This window comes from Aquarana catesbeiana, linkage group LG01, assembly GCF_042186555.1.
Source record: "Aquarana catesbeiana isolate 2022-GZ linkage group LG01, ASM4218655v1, whole genome shotgun sequence".
Classification (NCBI taxonomy): Eukaryota; Metazoa; Chordata; class Amphibia; order Anura; family Ranidae; genus Aquarana; species Aquarana catesbeiana.
Window position 1 is genome coordinate 227,731,531 of NC_133324.1, and position 18,666 is coordinate 227,750,196.

Genomic DNA, 18,666 nt, shown 5'->3' on the forward strand with positions numbered 1-18,666 from the left:
CCTCAGCCTCCTCTATCCTTCTGGTCTCCTCTATCCTCAGCATCCTCCATCCTCCTGGCCTCCTCTATCCTCAGCATCCTCCTGGTCTCCTCTTTCCTCAGCATCCTCTATCCTCCTGGTCTCCGCTATCCTCGGCATCCTCCATCCTCCTGGTCTCTATCCTCAGCATCCTCCTGGTCTCCTCTATCCTCAGCATTCTCCATCCTCTTCTATCCTCAGCATCCTCCTGGTCTCCTCTATCCTCAGCATCCTTCATCCTCTTCTATCCTCAGCATTCTCCATCCTCTTCTACCCTCAGCATCCTCCTGGTCTCCTCTATCCTCAGCATCCTTCATCCTCCTGGTCTCCTCCTATCCTTAGCATCCTCCTGGTCTCCTCTATCCTCAGCATCCTCTATCCTTCTGGTCTCCTCTATCCTCAGCATCCTCTATCCTTCTGGTCTCCTCTATGCTCAGCATCCTCCATCCTACTGGTCTCCTCTATCCTCAGCATCCTCCTGGTCTTCTCTATCCTCAGCATCCTTTATCCTTCTGGTCTCCTCTATGCTCAGCATCCCCTATCCTCAGCATCCTCCATCCTCTTCTATCCTCAGCATCCTCCATCCTACTGGTCTCCTCTATCCTCAGCATCCTCCTGGTCTCCTCTATCCTCAGCATCCTCTATCCTCAACATCCTCCTGGTCTCCTCTATCCTCAGCATCCTCTATCCTCCTGGTCTCCCCTATCCTCAGCATCCTCTATCCTCCTGGTCTCCCCTATCCTCAGCATCCTCCATCCTCCTGGTCTCCCCTATCCTCAGCATCCTCCATCCTCCTGGTCTCCCCTATCCTCAGCATCCTCCATCCTCCTGGTCTCCCCTATCCTCCATCCTCCTGGTCTCCTCTATCCTCAGCATCCTCCTGGTCTCCTCCTATCCTTAGCATCCTCCATCCTCCTGGTCTCCTCTATCCTCAGCATCTTCCATCCTCTTCTATCCTCAGCATTCTCCATCCTCTTCTATCTTCAGCATCCTCCTGGTCTCCTTTTTCCTCAGCATCCTCCATCCTCCTGGTCTCCTCTATCCTCAGCATCCTCCATCCTCTTCTATCCTCAGCATTTTCCGTCCTCTTCTATCAGCATCCTCCTGGTCTCCTTTATCCTCAGCATCCTCCTGGTCTCCTCTATCCTCAGCATCCTTCATCCTCCTGGTCTCCTCCTATCCTTAGCATCCTCCTGGTCTCCTCTATCCTCAGAATCCTCCATCCTCCTGGTCTCCTCTATCCTCAGCATACTCTATCCTTCTGGTCTCCTCTATCCTCAGTATCCTCCTGGTCTCCTCTATCCTCAGCATCCTCTATCCTCCTGGTCTCCTCTATCCTCAGCATCCTCTATCCTCCTGGTCTCCTCTATCCTCAGCATCCTCTATCCTTCTGGTCTCCTCTATCCTTAGCATCCCCTATACTCAGCATCCTCCATCCTCTTCTATCCTCAGCATCCTCCATCCTCCTGGTCTCCTCTATCCTCAGCATCCTCTTGGTCTCCTCTATCCTCAGCATCCTCTTGGTCTCCTCTATCCTCAGCATCCTCCTGGTCTCCTCTATCCTCAGCATCCTCCTGGTCTCCTCTATCCTCAGCATCCTCCTGGTCTCCTCTATCCTCAGCATCCTCCTGGTCTCCTCTATCCTCAGCATCCTCCTGGTCTCCTCTATCCTCAGCATCCTCCTGGTCTCCTCTATCCTCAGCATCCCCTATCCTCCTGGTCTCCCCTATCCTCAGCATCCCCTATCCTCCTGGTCTCCCCTATCCTCAGCATCCCCTATCCTCCTGGTCTCCCCTATCCTCAGCATCCTCTATCCTCCTGGTCTCCCCTATCCTCAGCATCCTCTATCCTCCTGGTCTCCCCTATCCTCAGCATCCTCTATCCTCCTGGTCTCCCCTATCCTCAGCATCCTCCATCCTCCTGGTCTCCTCTATCCTCCTGGCCTCCTCTATCCTCCATCCTCCTGGTCTCCTCTATCCTCCATCCTCCTGGTCTCCTCTATCCTCCATCCTCCTGGTCTCCTCTATCCTCAGCATTCTCCATCCTCTTCTATCTTCAGCATCCTCCTGTTTTCCTTTTTCCTCAGCATCCTCCATCCTCCTGGTTTCCTCTATCCTCCATCCTCCATCCTCCATCCTCCTGGTCTCCTCTATCCTCAGCATCCTCCATCCTTCTGGTCTCCTCTATCCTCTATCCTTCTGGTCTCCTCTATCCTTAGCATCCCCTATACTCAGCATCCTCCATCCTCCTCTATCCTCAGCATCCTCTTGGTCTCCTCTATCCTCAGCATCCTCTTGGTCTCCTCTATCCTCAGCATCCTCTTGGTCTCCTCTATCCTCAGCATCCTCTTGGTCTCCTCTATCCTCAGCATCCTCTTGGTCTCCTCTATCCTCAGCATCCTCTTGGTCTCCTCTATCCTCAGCATCCTCTTGGTCTCCTCTATCCTCCTCGTCTCCCCTATCCTCAGCATCCTCCATCCTCCTGGTCTCCTCCTATCCTCAGCATTCTCCATCCTCTTCTATCTTCAGCATCCTCCTGGTCTCCTTTTTCCTCAGCATCCTCTATCCTCCTGGTCTCCTCTATCCTCCTGGTCTCCTCTATCCTCCTGGTCTCCTCTATCCTCAGCATCCTCCATCCTCTTGTATCCTTCCTTCCTCCTTCCTCCAGACTGGTGTGCGGTGGCCAGGGGCTGGCTCCCCTCTCAGCGGCAGCACTACGCCGCCACCCAGATTAAAGGGAAAAAAATAGCCAGGAGGGGGAGGAGACTGCACAACCAAACCCCAAAAATAGAGCATGTAAAAGACAAAAGGAGCCACCCGCTTGTGCACACAGGGAGCAGCTAGTGAATGAGGCAAACAGGGGGCTCCCCCGTTATCTGTAATGGCAGGCACCTCCATACGGCTCTCCCCCCACCCCTATCCCCAGCAGGTTGTGGTGGCCCTGTGCTGTGTGGAGTAGGAGCCGGCCTGATATCTGGGTTATAGTGTGTGTGTGTGTGTGTGTGTGTGTGTGTGTGTACGTGTGGGATATAAATAAATATATCTCCATAGATTCCCTCCCCGTCCCCTCCTCCTCTGCCTCCTCCTCCGGCTGGATGGGATTGTGGACGAGCTATAGGGGAAGCTGCTGCCGCCGCCGCTACTGCCGTGGAGCCACACAAGCATCTCTTTAAAAGGATCAGCTGACCCCGCCGCCACCACCGAGCTCCAGCTGCAATGGGCTGCCGCTGCTGCCTGGGCTGCCCATCACCGTCCTGCCCCTCGCCCGCTGCCAGCTGCACGGACTGAGAGAAGAGAGGAGAGGAGGGAGCTGTGCGCGGCGGCGGCGGCGGCGGCGGCTGCACCATCCATCTTTACCCTCCATCCATCGGACCCCGAGCCGGGGAAGAAAAACCCGTAGCCAGCAGAAAAAAAAAAACCCCATTCGGGGGGTGGGGGGGAACCGGAGAGAGAGGGAAGGGGGGAGTGAGACAGCGGGAGAGAGCAGAGAGCGGGGGGGAGGGAGGGTGGGGGAATCACGTTAAACTATGCATCTCCTACAGCCGTGCTGGCGCGGACGGAGGGCTGAGAGACAAGCAGCAGCCGGGGCCACACCACACTCCTTTCTCCTGCTTTTCACCCCTTCCTGCAGGATCATGCATTCATAAGGGATGAGGCGGACCACAGGGATCCCAGGCCTGAGCTGCGGCCTACCCAGTCAGTGCAAAGTCAGGCACTTCATTACCGGACCCGCGAGCGATTCGCTACAATCAAATCAGCATCTTTGGTAAGTCAGCGATATTTAGCTTTATTTTTATTCTACACCCCCCCCCCCCAACATTGCCCATCACCCATCCCCCCCCCCCCCCTCCTCCTCCTCCTCTCCTCTTCTTCCTCCTCCTCCTCCTCCCAGTACCCCCCCATCGTCTTCTGCTGCACCTTCCCCTCACCTCATCCTGGCACCCTCAACCCCATCACCCCTCCCTCCATAAAAAGAGATTTGCATCTCTTGGTTACCCTCCCCCGTCCCCTATCTGTCGTTCATGTTTTAATGTTTGTTGGCATAGCAACCAGGGCTTGCAAAGGAGGAATTCTAGCCCTGTGCATGGAATACAAAATTCCCTTGATATAGTGTGTGTGTGTGTATAATATATATATATATATATATATATATATATATATATATATATATATATATATATATATATATATATAATATATGTGTGTGTGATGATGGCGATCACATATACATATAGATTTATATACACACATACTGATCTGTGGCTGATCTGACAAAGAGCTATTGTGGGAATGGCAGATTTGTGGTCATACTGCAATATTAAAGCAAGCTGGGCAGGGAGATGTCTTCTCAAAGACGGATCTCTTTGTGTGTGTGTTTTTTTTCCTTCATGTCACCTGTGTGTATCAATGCCCTCCGATTAAACCTTTCTCTCTATGTATAGCTTTTCCTCTTTAACTGATGGGTGGTGAGATGTTTTTTTTTTTTTCTTTTTCTTTCTTTTTTTTTTTTTTTTTTTTTTTTTTTTGCTTGACCCTCCCTGACTGGTGACGGGTGGTGTATGTCTAGTATATGAAGAAGCCTATAGCAAAGGCATACATGTTTGTGTTGTAGGAAGACCGAATAATAATGGATTTCTCCTCCTTGCTGTGTTCTTTATTCGAGGGGTCAGCTGCTATGTTGCAGTCCTATACCATGTGTATTTCAAGATCTATAATATGCACAATCTTCAGATTTTTCCCGGCTCGATAGATGGGTGTCCTTGCACAAAAAAAAAAAAAAAAGAGAGGGGGCTATGTCACACCCCTTTACCATCATATGTGTATGTGTGGCTAAATAGTCACTATATCTAGGTAGATAGGCATTGTGTAAAATGTACGGAACATCTTTTATGGACATGCATTAGCAGTGCAAGGCTGAAACCTTTTAGCACACCAAAAATTGTTCAGTAGGGTTTCTTGCCGTGCTTATCAATGCAACAATTATGAATAAGGGGCAGACCCAGATTTTTGTCGACATCCAGTGATGCTGGTTGGTACAAGAGTACAAATCCCATTTCTAGATATGTTGCTGGATATTCCAAAGCCTGGCATATGCCATAGACTAGTACATGGCAGGGTTTGATAATGCATGAAAAGACGTTCACATGAACATGCACTTGTGGTGTTCAGTCCTCATCTGACAAGATGCTCTTTGCAATAACAACATGGTCATCATAGCAGAGGAACCATTTTTTTTCTTATATTTTTTCCTATTCTCCAATCCTCTGAAGTTCCCGTTGAACAACACGTCTCTTATGTCAGTGCATACATATCTAAAGAGAGAAAGGTAATTACAGGGTTCTGCTAAACAGAAAAATGCTTACTCATGTAAAAAGACCAAATTTTTAGCATAGAGAGTCATCCAATCTCAGACTGCACATGTGAAGAAGCAAGGAGGGTACCTTTAGTATTGTGTGGCCCCATCATACATTTGCATAACGTCTGTTGCATGTAAACATCCTTCTATGTATCAAATTTGAGGCTGTGTTGGATCTACAGAAAATCCAGTTTATGGTCTATGACGGTGCCAGTGCCTTCTGATTAGCCTAATATTTCAGAACATTTCATATTCCCAGCTATTTTATTTTTAGCAGCTGTTTGAGGGGAAATATTCGTTTTTGGTTCTCATTAGTGGTACACCATATTACAGTGGATCCTTTCCAGAGTATGCAGCTCATTGTAGCAATTCATACAAATATTTTACCTACAACTGTATACTTGACTAAAATTGAGCTTCTTTTGAAGTATCACATGTAGGCCAATGCTTCTGGAAATAACCTTTTGTAGGAGCACACTTGAGAAATCAGTGGTAAAGGGGGGGGGGGGGTTGCTTGTTTAATGGTATGGTCTTAAAATGCATGACTTGAGTGGTTGGATCCCCAGTAGGGTCTGGCTTCATCATTTAGTAGTGTCCCCAACTTTTGAGATGGGTGTTCATTCAGAAGTTCTAAAAACCTTCCGTTTTGACACCCCTTCCTTTCCTTAACTACATGGGGGGGCATGTAGTTTACAGATGATAGCTATAAAAGCTGATACCATTCTTAGAGATTTGCTAAGCTGCAGTACATTTATTGGTTTAACTAGATGGACTTGTGTTTTTTTTCCCAACTAGACTATACTATATATACATATATACATTTTCATTTTTAGATATACTTTAAGCAGTGTCTAGTTAGGCCACACTAGCAACATATTAGTTTTGCTTGTGTACTGATATCCCTACTAATATACTGAAAGGTAGACTGAGTAACTGGTTTTCAGATGGCCTTCACATTAGGGATGCACCAATACCAGTTTTTTAAGACCAAGTACAAGTACCAATACTTTTTCTCAAATACTCGCCAATACCAAGTACCGATACCTAATATTAGTGTCATGTGACCGTTTTTCAGACTAATGAGAAATTATTCCTTCGCTACACTTATTTGCTGTGCCTCTGCCCTGGTGGTGTAGTGTTATTGGGTTCACATTCGTTCAGCTGTTCAGTTGTGAATTAAAGTGTATGACCTTGGAAATCACACCTGAACCAGGCTGAAAATCATACCACACTCTTTTTATAATCACACTGCGGCCCTCCTGCACATATGTAAACTGGCTCCATAGACAAGCCTTTTGGTTCACAAGTCATGCAAATTGGATGTGACTCAAAACACATTCAATGCGCATATGTGAACTGGAAGGTATCAGTTTTAGTGTCAGAGCATTTGCACGAGTACAAGTACTCATGTAAATACTTAGTATCGGTATTGGTGCAACGCTACTTCACATTCTTAATATTCTTTATATTATATCTATATCTATATCTATATCTTAATGTAATGTATTCTTTCATGTCCGAGCATGCGTGGTCTTGGTCTTAGGATTTTAAATTCTTAAAATATTCATGTTTGTCTCTATGGATAATTTCACATGAACTGTCGTGATCGGCGCTCGAAAGCTGTATACTAACGATCAGAATTTCGTACAATCAATTCGAAAGTTGTATTTTTTGTCTGATTTTCTCATAGTGTGTACTAGGCTTAAAAGTAGTGCTAGGCAGTATAGACTTCAGAACGTTGTCTCTAAAATGAAAAACAGGCCAACAGGGTTTTAAGATGACAGAATGTGATGTTGGCACAGCAGTATTTCAAGACTTTCTCTGTATTAAGAAGCAGCACTATTTTGAAGCTCAATGGCAACCTAGCTTCTGGAGTATGGCCACCTTTATGTTTGAATACATAAGACTGATCATGGACCTGCTGTAGTAATTTTGTAAAAGGCAGGTTTAAAAAGTTGTGGCTTGTCTTCTGGTGCTTATAATATCTTTGCATTGAGTTCTGGTATTGTGAACCAGCCATATAGGCATTTTCATTGTGCAAAATACCATTGTATTTTCATTGTACAAAAAGTTCCTAATATGTGATATTTGTAATGGATTTGTGTAGATTTTTTTTTTCTTTTGTGTGGTGGTCTTTCCTGTGACTTCACTATCATTGTAAAATGTGCTTGCTTTTCTGTGGTGTTATTAAGGAGAAATGCCAAATATAGTGTTTTTGAGATCTTAAAAGATGTAGGCCAAAATAGCCCTAGAAATGAAGAGAATGTTTGTTTATCGGCGCTGTACTATAGTCTAATGTCAGTGGTCAGATTCCTCAGATTCTTTGCAAGCATCATGGTTTTAATAACTGTCTTTTTTGTTTTACAAAACATATTCCATGTGTGGCTAAATATACCACTGTTTAAAGTGTATCAGTCTAATAGTTTTATGTTTTGTCTTTTGGGCATAAGCTGTCCATCAATACACTGGACCATCAGACCCTAATTCAGGCATTTTATATCATTTTAATGTCACCAGAGCATCATTTGCTTGCTGTGATAATACCCGTAATAATGTGATAAAGCCTGTCATAATAGAAATATGGAAGTCTCCATTGCTGAGATGGTAAGATGGTCTGCCCTCACCAGAAGCCTAACAGCTGTGGGCTTGCCAACTGCTTGACCTCCAATACTGGGGGTTGTTTTACTAATGGATTAGAACATGTTCATTTTGCAAAGCGAATAAGGTGAAGCTGTCTTCACTGTGAGTACACAACCATATGCAAGGAAAATGTACAAAAAAACCCCATATTTTTTCTCTTCATGATTGGATGAATGAAGTCAACACAACTTCATCACAAAGTTAATGGCCTATGCTACCCCCCCCCCCCCCTTTTATTTATTTTTTCTTACCTGAAGCCACAGTTGAGTGGCAATGTCAGCTCGAGTTGTCTTCTCTTCTTGAGTTTTCTCTTCTGTTTACTTCCTGGAAGGTTCCTTCTTTGGTTGTCCATGTCCACTGCCTGCATGACATTGACACTTCCTATTGATGGCCTGCAGCGGGGGTTCTTTCAGTAGAACGAGGCTGATGTCATCACAGGGGGACACGGGACCTGTGGTCTCATGGTGCCATTGCATTGGATTGGCGCACTCTCACCCCTGGTGCTTTAAGCTGCAACTCTGACTTCAGGTGACCTCTGTTTTCCTGACAGTCCAGCTAAATCTTTCATGAGTAGAATGCACTTTATTAAAGGCTCAATGTTCATATCCCAACAAGTGGCTCAACTATGATTGGTTCTCGTATCATTCTACTCCTTTTCTGTCCTGTGGTGTTCTGTTTATTGCATCATCTTGCCGTCCTGTCATACCGTATTGCATGTAAAAGTGAGAAAAACCTAAACAGGCAGCTGTAGTCACGTATTCACCCTCACCTATATTCCAGAATACCCCAACAGGCAACTTTTGTTTTTGGGCAAAATGTGAGTGGAACCTTTATGAAAGCTTTCAGGGAGTATGTAACAAGCTGGACTGCAGCTTGGGAAGTGCAGGCAATTGAGAGTTGCTTGTTGCTATGAAAATTCCCTTTTATATTCTATACTTCTTTTCTTACTGAATCAGGTGGCTGCTAAACTGTAGCACATGACCATTCAAATCATTCTTCCCTTCTCCAGCAAAATTTCTGCAAGTAGCAAAGATTGCTTTTGACACTATTCATGCTTGTTATCACAGAGGCACCCTTGTCTTGCTCCTTTTTATTACATGTAGTGTTTAATCTCTTGGTACTGCTTGCAGAAATGTGGGTCTTGTATGAACACCTTTTAAGGCTTGTATGTGCTGTGCTTCTTGTCATGTGGCAGGCTGTTCTTCTCAGCCCTTGTCTGACACTGTTGAAATAACAGATGGGACCCACTGAATGCTACAGAATGGCATAGGTAGTATACTTTAGAGTTTAGACTTAGCATCTTCCTAACCTGGCAATACATGTTTTGAAATTCAGCAGGAACTGGATGAATTTCGATCCATGTATGGGCACTGTGGTTGAATAAAAGTCTATTTACCGATCGACTTCTGTTCAACCAGCCTATAGCCTGCAGTGCTGATCAGTGTTTTCTGACACTGGGCAAGTCTCCCTGCTTTCAGAATTTAATGACATGGTAGGGAAGACTCCTCCATCCACAGAGTATGTGAATGAGGGAATCGGGTCAGTTTTTTCCCTTAGTTACTAAACCCACATCACAAAAAAAATCAATAAATGGTGTATTACATGCTGCTCATACTCGCTCAGTCACTATGAGATCCATTTTCTGTATTCTGCAAAAAAACTAGTTGATCCTGCTGCTCTATCCTCCCCCTTCTGTCCATGTCCCCAATGCAGCTAGGGGTTTTGTAGCTGTTGCAGCAACTCTGCAAATGTTCAGTTTTCACTGAGTTTCTATGATGAGCACTATCATTTTATCACTATCACATCTGAGCAGCCCATTTGACTACAGGGTCACACAAGTAGATGTATACACAGTGGTAAATGGCATCCCACTCCCTCCTCCATGCCCACTAACAGCTAAACACAATTAAAAAAAAAAAAAATTTATGAACACGTGACCAGCAGCAGAGGACTAGAAGCTCCTCCTGCTTATGTTTCCCGGCAGACAGGCTGGAAAAGATGTGGGTCATGTGACAGCTGTAGATCAATTAGAAAAAAGGTACTTATATGTTTTTATTACAATAATTACAGTGTAAACATCCATATACAGAAATAGAAGGGAAAATGTAAATTCAACAGTGTGTGTTTAGTATCACTTTAAACCAGCTGGTTGAACTAAAAAACTCAGATTAATGTATGGGCTGCCTTAGTGCAGCTGAGCTTAGATCAAACTTTGTTTCAACATAGATCTGATTACATGAGAATTGCAGAACCATGAAAAGGAAAATGTGTGTAGCTGTTAAAAGATTTAAAATGTATGTAGCAGTGGAATAGGTACCCATACATTACACCCAACCTGAGCTTGGATGGGAGCACTAACAGATTTTGGACTTGTGTCTATTTAAGATTGTAAAGGGGACTATGGATGCTGTTACATGATTTCAGGTTGCTTTTAACTGAATGAATTGCTTAGCTGACAAATGCTTTATTCAGTAATTCATTTTGGACTTCGTTTAAAAATGGCAAACTTAGCATTTGCTTCTATAATCTGAGATGCATGTACTGGCCATATAATTAAAAAGTCTCTTGAGCAGCAGAATTGGTAGTTAGGTGAAAATTGACAGATGGACGGGGGGTTCCATGTCTTCCCCACTCTTAATTCTGTCATTACCTTCATTTTCCCTCTTTCCTTTTTTCAGATTTTCTTTACCTTCTTTAAACTGTAACCAGATAAAACAAATAGAAGGTTGGGGATCCATGAACTGGAATGGGATTAGTGTGATTACTCAGTAGCTAATCAAAGTACAAGGTGTGTGCATACCTTGTTAAATTACATTTTAATCTGGACTCCAGGTGAACCTCTAAAAACATGTTTGGAATATAGATTTATTCAAGTGGCTGTAAAACCACTTGTTTATGAACATACAATCCCCTGTGTTTAATAACAATATGTGTCCCAGTGTATGTGTTTTATATAAAAAAAAAGACGATTTCTACCTTATTTCACAGAATCCCCCGGTGCTCGTGTGACTGCTCGGCTCTCTCCTCTCCCGGGCTGACAACTACAGCGGGAGGGGGCTATGAACTCCCACTGACGTCAGCTGGGAAGGAGAGGAGGCGAGAGCCGAGCAGTCACGTGAGCGCTGTGAAATAAGGTAGAAATCCTCATATTTTTTATAAAACACATACACTGGGGCACATCTCGTTATTTACAAGAGGGGATTGTATGTATATTACAATTATGATGGCAGCGGGGGGGGAGCAGAGCACCACTGTCAGGGAGGGGGGAGAGAGGACAGAGGAGCGCTGCGGTTGACGGAGGCACATAAACTGACCACGGTGTCAGGGCTCAGCAGCCACGATAAACCGTGGTCAGTTTACAGGGGGGAGGGCAGAACCAGGCAGGATCAACCAGGTATTTCAGGTGATGCAGGGGGCCAAATTACAGAGCACAAGCACTGTGCTGCATAACATGCTTTAAGGGAATAGAGGTACCTACACATGCCTGCTCAGCCTCCCAAGCCCTCCTGTTGCAACCAAATCTCTGGTTGCTCTGATGGGTATGGTCAAAGCATGCCATGAAGCTTTGCTCCCTCCCCTTGCACACATTCTATTGGCTCATCCCTAAGATTCGTAATCACACTGTAAATAGAAGTGTGCAAGATTTAGGAACGTGCAGGGGTTTTGTGTATCACAACGACTTAAGATTTAGCCATGATGTGGAGTTTTGGAGGCTGCTGCAAGTACGTGCAGGCACCTCTGGTTGCCTGCACTTTATACCTGCAGCAGTTTTTCAGTCGTGTTTTCAGGTGGTCTTGGGCTATACCTGGTAAATGATCATTTGTAATAATTAAACTTGGAGTATTGTATAAAGGTTGTTCACAAGGGGCTTTAAAATGCTGTCTTTAAAAGTTGCATGTTATAAGGCTCCATGCACACTAGCTTAAAAAAAACGCGAAAAATGCAAATTTTGAGGGAGGGGGTTTACTAGTGTTTAGGAGTTTTTAGTGTTGTTTTTTTTTTGTTTTTTTTCTGCCAGAAAAACACTTTCAAAAAGCGTGAAACAGAAGGGGTTTTTTTTTTTTCTGCCTCGGAACGCTGAGCTTAAAAAAAAAAAAAAAAAGTCTCTAGACTACCTAATGTGCATGGACACATAGGATAACATTCGTTGCTTCTACAGACAAAATTTTAAACTCCCCTAGGCGCAACGTTTTTTAAGGTAGTGTACATGGAGCTCTAATGTGTGTCTTTTTTTCTATTTTATATAGTAATACTAGCTGGTATATTTTATAGCTTTGCACTTGTGTGTTATGTTTATTCCTAGTTTTGTGAAAAATGGCTGTTAGCAAATAGTCGTGTCTAAATTAAGAAATGCATCAATCTCTGTATCCTATATCAACCAGCCTGGGGAAAGGGAAAAAATGGTTACTATGGGAAAGTTGGTCCAACTTTTCCAACACTTAACACAAATGAGTCCCATTGCTTTCCAGCAGGACATTTCTACTGTAAACTTGTCTCCAGGTTTAAATATTGCCTTGCTGGTATTAGGCTAGCACTAAACTGGTAAATATACTGAAATAGTAAAACTAACCTCCAGAATATTCAAATGTAACAACCCCTTTACATACACAATGTGATAAAAACAATTTAGGTATTTGACAAAGTGGCATAAATGAATACACTGTTGCATCCAAGCTAAGCCAGACTCTAAAGGAAACACTTATTTTTTGCCTGTATCAGTTATACAGCTGCTTTCTCCCATGCCAAATGCCTTGGTCATATTAACTACTCATCTGCTAATTGTTACTATAACGGCTTTACCACAAGATTTATTAAATACCACCCTCTGTAATTTTTACTAACCAACAAAATTAGTGGAAAAGCAAATGTCACCACAAAAATACCACAGGAAAGTTTAAATACTACAAGAAAACACATGCAGGAAACCTACTGTAAAAGCACTTTTCATTTCTATAATTGTAATTTACCATCATTGAGTTTAGCAGGGACTATACAGTATTTACTCTTATCTTCAGTTGTACTATATATTTTCTACCTAAACAAATTTGACTTTGTCCATGTATTGTAAAAGATTCCTCGGCATTGTACAACATTGTTTTGCTGCATCTATCATGGGTAGAGAATTTTCACCTAACATAATGACATTAGTAATCTTTCTGTTCGCTAATCCAGCTTGATGTATCCATTAGTAAGATAAAGTGGTCCTCAAACTGGTTATCGGGCTGTAAATTCTGGTCTGAACACGTGGACTGTAATCAGCCGCATTTGGTTGTTAAGTGGTAATGTAACCAGGAGGCTCCTCATGTGGTCAGCAGAAGATGTATTTTTGCCTCTTAATACCCTGTTAGGAAGAGAATTATCGCACGGTGTAGAGGGCATTGAGAGACATCAACAGATGTTATGGATAGACAGTACACTCTGTTTGTTAAACCTACTTTGATCCCTACATCACATCTCTAGGGGAAAAAAATGTGTGAAACCTTCAGCCCAAAACAAATGCAGTCTACAAACAAAAAAAAAATTGGGGGGATAAATTTATTCTCATGGCCATTTTTCTGTTTGCAGAACACACAAGATTACCTTGGAAAAGTATTAGCTTTAATGTTGGATATTAGAGTAGAAACCCTAGCTGGAACTCAAACTGAATTATAAACAAATGCCATGTTTTTCCTTCTAAAAATATTTTTTTGACCTCTTACAAATTAAACGTTGGTAATCACCTAGTCTTTTTGGAGTCCCTTCTTGTCTACATGCATGTGCTTTAACAGAGGTTGCATGGAATTGCCTATGATTCTTAATGGTGAAAACAGCATGGCTACTCAGGGCTTGATTTGCTAAAACTGGAGAGTGCAAAATCTGGTGCAGTTGTGCATGGTAGCCAATCGGCTTCTAAGCTTCTTCTTCAGCTTGTTCAATTAAAGTGTTAACCCAAAAAATAAAAAAACGATTCTGTCCCCTAAAGCATGTTATATCTAAAAAACCTGGCTGATCCTGCCTGGCTATTCCCTCCCCCCTGTAAACTGACCACAGTATATCATGGCTGCTGAGCCCTGACAGTGTGGTCAGTTTACTTGCCTCCATCATCCGCAGCCCTGCTCTGTCCTTCTGTCCTCTCCTCCATTCTTTCCCCCCTCCCCTACCCCCCTGTCTGCTCGTGTCAGTACCTGCCCCCTCTGCTCCTGCAGCTCTCATATCCAATATAAAATCATCCCATCCCCTCTAATATAACAATAAGTGTCCCTGAACTTATGCAGTATAAAAAAGAAGGCTGATCTGTACCTATATCGCAGCAGCTTCCCGGTGATCACGTGACTCCTCTGCTCTCTCTCTCCTCCCTGGCTGACGTCAGCAGGCGTGCTCAGCCCTGCCCGCTGGAGCTGTCCGCCAGGCAGAGGAGAGAGCCGAGGAGTTGCGTGATCGCCAGGGACACGCTGTGATATAGGTACAGATCAGCATATTTTTTTATTTTTTACATAACACAGGCGCAGGGACACTTATTGTTATATTACAAAGGGGATGGGAGGTTTTATATTAGTGACTTAACCACTTCAGCCCTGAAAGGATTTACCCCCTTAATGATCAGGGCATTTTTTGCAATAAGGCACTGACCCAAATCTGACTCTAAGTGACAGTTTTTGGTGACCAGTAACACCAATACAGTAATTAGTGCTAAAAAAAAATGCACTGATCACTGTATAAATGACACTGGCAGGGAAGGGGTTAACATCAGGGGCGAGCAAAAGGTTACAGGTGTTCCCTTAGTTTGTTTCTAAGGGGAAATACTGACAGGAACAACAGAGATCGTTGTTCCTAACTACTAGGAACAGACAATCTCTATGTTCTCCCCTGTCAGAATGGGGATCTGCCTTGTTTACATTTTGTGAAGCAGACATGTGCATCATCTCCTGCTCCATACAGCGTGCGCTCACACTATCTATTGCATGAAACAACTTTACAGGTACATTGCTTTTGGCTCAATAGAGCCGCCCTGCCGCAGTAAATATTTGGTGGGCAGACTTAAGGGTTTAAGCTTTGACAAAACAAAAAAAATCTGGAAGCTGATTGGTCTCTAAGAGCTGCACCACATTTTGCACTCTCCAGTTTTAGTAAATCAACCCAGTGGTCTCCACTGAACACACATATGAAAGGGTGACAAAGCAGGAGAGCAATTGGGAGACCTGGATAGAGTATTGATACCCCATACCAGGAAGTGTCTGAACTGGGAACCTATATGGCAAGATCACCAGGTATTCTGGCAATAAAGCTTTAGGGATAAAAAGATTTAAAACCTATTTTGATATTACATTTACATGTTAAAGATTACATGAGATTTTAGTGATTGGGTTTGCATCTACTTTAAAGTTGTTGTAAACTCTTCCTTATACCCAGTGAAGTGCCTGGCCTCAGGTGACACAGGATTAAACATATCCTCCTACATAAGTTGTCTGTGTTTTTGCAGCCATTTGTCCTGTACATCCTTGCAAAACTCAGAGATAAAAAGGATTTTTCAGACTCGCAAAGCAGGGGACAGGGAGCTGCACTCTGAGAGCTGATTGGAGAGAGGCTGCCAATCTGCTAGAGCTCCCTCCCCTGTCACCTTTTTACTATTGGTGTCAGGAAAATGTGTCAGAAGTGACTCATGGAGATAAGAGGAACTAGACAGCAGAGAGAAATTACACTTTCCAGAGAGAGACAGGTAAACACTATTAAAATATGTGCTTTGTTCAGATTTAATGTGAAAGGTTTGCAACCACTTTAAGTTCTAAAGAATATGTAAACCCAACATTTCATATCCCTGATTCCTGTGTCTCTTGGAGCTAAAGAAGCCTGAGCCATTGTAAAATACAGTACTGGCGCACTCTGCGCATTTTACCATTTTGAAAACGCTGAAAGTACAGAAAAATAACTGTTTATCTGTTAGAAATCCAGTTTGCTACTAACTTCCTTTTTGAGCTTGCATCAATCATATACTTTACGTAGTTTGTTTGGGCCAGCTTGGCCCAAACAAACTTTGTCCCTTGCTAACGTGAGGCTGCTGGATATGCTGAGGCTACATACAGCATACCTTACTGTGTTCCAGGTTCAAGCTGAGACTTCCTGTCTCATACCAGGAACATGATAGTCTATCTGAGCATCACTCAGCCATTCAAAGAAAGTGATGTTTTCTAGCAATGAATACAAAGCTTCCTCTGATTGGCTGAGTCAGAGAGGCGGGCTGATGTCACAACCTCTGCCAATCAGAGCTTTGTATTCTTTGCTAGAATACATTGCTTTCTCTTAATAGCTGAGCGCCAATCAGATAGACTACTGTGTTCCTGGTATCAGACAGGAAGTCTCATCTCAAACTCTGGAAACCCTGCAGTATGCTGTATGTAGCCTCAACTACATACAGGTTATACAGCACATCCAGTGGCCTAACCTGTTAGCTTGGCCCAAACAAAGTAAAGTACCATATATCAAAAGCTGAAGGTCAGCTTTACCTGAACAAGCAGAAGCTATAAGCTGATTGGTTACTATGCACACCTGCTCCATATTCTGTCACATACCCCCCCCATCCATGTTATATTTGTTGGAACAGAGCTTCCAGCAGCTGCCCCACAACCATTTTAGACAATTGGGAATGATGTCCCAGGGAATAATTGAAGCTGTTTCTCACTACAGGAACAAGGTAAAGAAAAAAATGAGGGCTGGAACATGATACAGAGGAGGATAGGAAGGTTTGGGAGTGTATTTGGGTCATGCCTATACAAATCCTTAAGGGACAGGGCTACTTTTAATGTTTTGCAGGACACACTTAAAGTGATTGTAAAGTCTCTCGTTATTTTTTTTACCTAAAAAAAAAAAAAAAAAAATTGTGTCATACTTACCTGCCCTGTGCAGTGAATTTGCACAGAGTGGCCCAGATCCTCCTCTTCTCGGGTCCCTCTTTGGCGCTTCTGGCCCCTCCCTCCTGTTGAGTGCTCCCACAGCAAGCAGCTTGCTATGGGGCACCAAAGAGGGACCCGAGAAGAGGAAGTGTCTTGTGCAACATTGCTGGATCTAGAAGGGGCTCAGGTAAGTATTAGGGGGCTACTGCACACAGTAGGCTTTATCTTAATGCATAGAATGCATCAAGATATAAAAAAAACCTTCTGACGTTTTAATCACCTTAATCTGTTGCAGCCCTGCATATTTCTTTAAAACTGAACAGATCTTTTAATGTATGCTATTTTACATTGCCCATAGGCAGGGCTTTTTTTCTTAGAGAATAGGTGCAGGTACTCCCCCCTTTACATCACCCCTTTTCCCCACCCCTACCCACCTCTGAGCACTGTCCCTTGGTTCCACCCTCTACCCACCTCCGAGCACTGTCCCTTGGTACCCCCCCCCTACCCACCTCCCAGTATCACCCTTTTAGGAAAATACAGAACCAAGTATCATTTTGTGGTGCTACATAATTTGTATGGACTTTGTTAATGATAACAGGGAAAGCAGTAAAATAGATCCCTGCAGCCAGCAGCACTAGAACCCTTTACAAAAAATAGATCCCCCCCCCCCAGCAACAATAGACCTCCCACCAAAAACAATACCTACTCCCCGCAAAATAGATCTACCCCAGCAACAAAAGGTCTCCCAGCAGCCAGCATCAGTAGGGTCCCCACTCAATAGTAGGTCCTTCCCAGCAACAATAGATCCCTCTGCAACAATAGATCACCTCCAGCAGCCAAGAATAGACCCTCCAGCACCCCCCAGCCATTACATAAATTCAGTTCCAGAGGTGCCGGAACTGCATTGCTGCTGAAAAAAAAGCCCTGCCCATAGGACTGCTTCCTTCATCAGGAATCAAAAATTTTCTTAGCGATTCGCCCTGACCACCTCTCACCTGCCATTCCTTGATTGAAAAATTGAAGGAGCTGGGCAGAAAACTGTCTGCTGAACAGCACTTTCATCCAATTAGATGCAGGCACTGTTCGGGTATATTGGCAGCTGGCAGGGTCTACTGCCAAATTGCAATGGCAGCAGAAATGGAGGAATCGTGGTTTTTTTTTTTTTTTTTTTTATTATTTTTTTTTTTTTTCTGTTTTCCCTGCAAGGGGAAAGGGGGATGGTTGTAGCAAAGGAATGCATTTTACAGTAGCCACCACTTGTGTAAGCAGAATTTTCCATTATGAATTCTTATAGCATATGTGAAGGTAAATATTCAAAATATAAGTTGCATAATGAGAAGTGCCTGTTTTCCTTTCCTTTTTTCTTTAATAAAACTTAATCATTTTATGGTTTCTGCCCCAAATTCTTTTCACATGTGCACAGTATGTAAGTTTATTTGATTTAATAGCAAGGAAAATGTATAAAGTCAGTTTTTAGTTATTAGCCTGTGTGTGAGTGTGAGCATACATGATTGTTTGAGAACCCATAGGCGTTTCCTGTGTTTCTTTTAAAATGTGACATGCTTCATCTAACTTAACACAGATCTCTTAACCAATTTTCACAATATTTTACATTGCTGTGTGTCTTTATTAAAGAAGTGGTTGAAACCATCAATCAGTGATGAATGGAAAAACATTTGTATTCCCTTATGGCAGTGTTGCAGTACACCGGTGACTAAAAGAGCACTTGGCTAATGTTGCCATGCCATTTTATTGCTGGCAGAAACCATGCGCCTTTGCTCCACCA

General features: G+C 43.5%; 1 protein-coding gene across 3 annotated transcripts in view; it reads left to right on the top strand.

Annotated features, from left to right (window-relative positions):
• TAOK3 (TAO kinase 3) overlaps nucleotides 1-18,666 on the top strand; it is a 433,972-nt gene that overhangs the window by 189,644 nt on the left and 225,662 nt on the right. For all 3 annotated transcript variants that reach the window (XM_073625563.1, XM_073625585.1, XM_073625574.1), the window contains one exon: nucleotides 3,649-3,783. In XM_073625563.1, the coding sequence (XP_073481664.1) occupies nucleotides 3,649-3,783 (135 nt within the window). The remainder of the gene's footprint in view (nucleotides 1-3,648; nucleotides 3,784-18,666) is intronic.